Source organism: Haplochromis burtoni, unplaced genomic scaffold (genome assembly GCF_018398535.1).
Source record: "Haplochromis burtoni strain Fernald_Lab_line unplaced genomic scaffold, NCSU_Asbu1 Contig_215, whole genome shotgun sequence".
Classification (NCBI taxonomy): domain Eukaryota; kingdom Metazoa; phylum Chordata; class Actinopteri; order Cichliformes; family Cichlidae; genus Haplochromis; species Haplochromis burtoni.
In genome coordinates, this window is record NW_024582576.1 from 771,008 (window position 1) to 772,200 (window position 1,193).

The 1,193-nt window shown below is 45.1% G+C and overlaps 2 protein-coding genes across 2 annotated transcripts in view; both read left to right on the forward strand.

Moving 5' to 3' along the window:
- LOC102301671 (epithelial cell adhesion molecule) overlaps positions 1-1,193 on the forward strand; it is a 21,559-nt gene that overhangs the window by 16,814 nt on the left and 3,552 nt on the right. The gene's annotated exons all lie outside the window — the stretch shown is intronic.
- LOC106633506 (tumor-associated calcium signal transducer 2) lies at positions 96-1,177 on the forward strand (the record flags this gene model as incomplete). The annotated part of the gene is given in 6 exon segments (XM_014338259.1): positions 96-197; positions 293-554; positions 636-701; positions 794-857; positions 949-1,047; positions 1,130-1,177. Coding segments are annotated over 6 exon segments (641 nt in total), but the record flags the coding sequence as incomplete, so codon positions are not given.

The window sequence follows — 1,193 nt, forward strand, 5'->3', positions numbered from 1 at the left end:
TCGGGAAGTCACAGTATAGTAATGTGGTTACGTATTTGAGTTCCTGTTAATAACCTGCTAGTATGGTGGGTTTGTTTTTTTTCCTTTCTCTTTAGGTACATGTGCCACTATGAAGTGGGCTATATGCGACGGAACCCCATGTTCATGTACTCTTCTGATTGGTAATGGTACAAAACAGCCCTTAGACTGCACAGCATGTAAGTTTAGAAGTGGTAAAGGGGCTCCTTCCTGTTTCATGTCCTCTGTTTGACACTCCAGCCTGCTCATGCTGTGCATTTTGTTCCCCCCTCAGTGGTCCCCAAGTGCTTCTTGATGAAAGCTGAAATGGACAGAGCTAGAAAGGGCCTGAGCACTCGCACTATTGGAGGAAAGCAACATGAGACCGCCATTGTGGACAACGATGGCATCTATGACCCTGAATGTGAGAATGACGGAAAATTCAAGGCCAAGCAGTGCAACAACACAGATGTGTGCTGGTGCGTCAACAGCGCTGGAGTTCGTCGGACTGACAAGGGAGACCAGACCCTCAAGTGTGAGAAGCTGGTGGAGACAAAGTAAGTGATTTCACTATAGTGAAGGATTGCTGTGAGGATGAATAGTTCAAGTATTCAACATTTTATTTTTCCCTCTTCCAGCTGGGTCCGTCTCCAGCTGACACACAAGGAGGGGCCCACCAACGTGAATAAAGACAATTTGAAGACGTAAGTCCACTTCAGCCCTTATTAAAAGTTAAGAAACATGCTGAGGCTGACATTTCCAGATCTCACCATCCTAATGTCTTTTTTTAAAACAGTGCTATTGCAAATGAAATTAACAGCCGTTACAAACTTAACTCCAGCCTGGTGAAGGAGATTCAGGTGAGTGACAGTCCAACAAAAAACTGCTTGTAATTTAGAACAAAGCAAAAAGCACCACTGCCATGCTAACTAACATCCTGTCATTCTACAGTATGACCCAGACGCTCGCATGATTGTGGTTGATGTGACTAAGCCAAAAGGAGAGCGCATCAATGACCTGTCCAGAATGGCCTACTACATGGAGAAAGACGTATGTACAACCTGTGTGTTTGTGTACGTTTTGTATAATGGACCCACTGGCTAACTCCATCATTTCATGTGACTTTCTGCAGGTGAAGGCGCTGCCACTGTTTACTGGAGAGAAAAACTTTACTGCTTCTGTGGGCGGGCAGACTC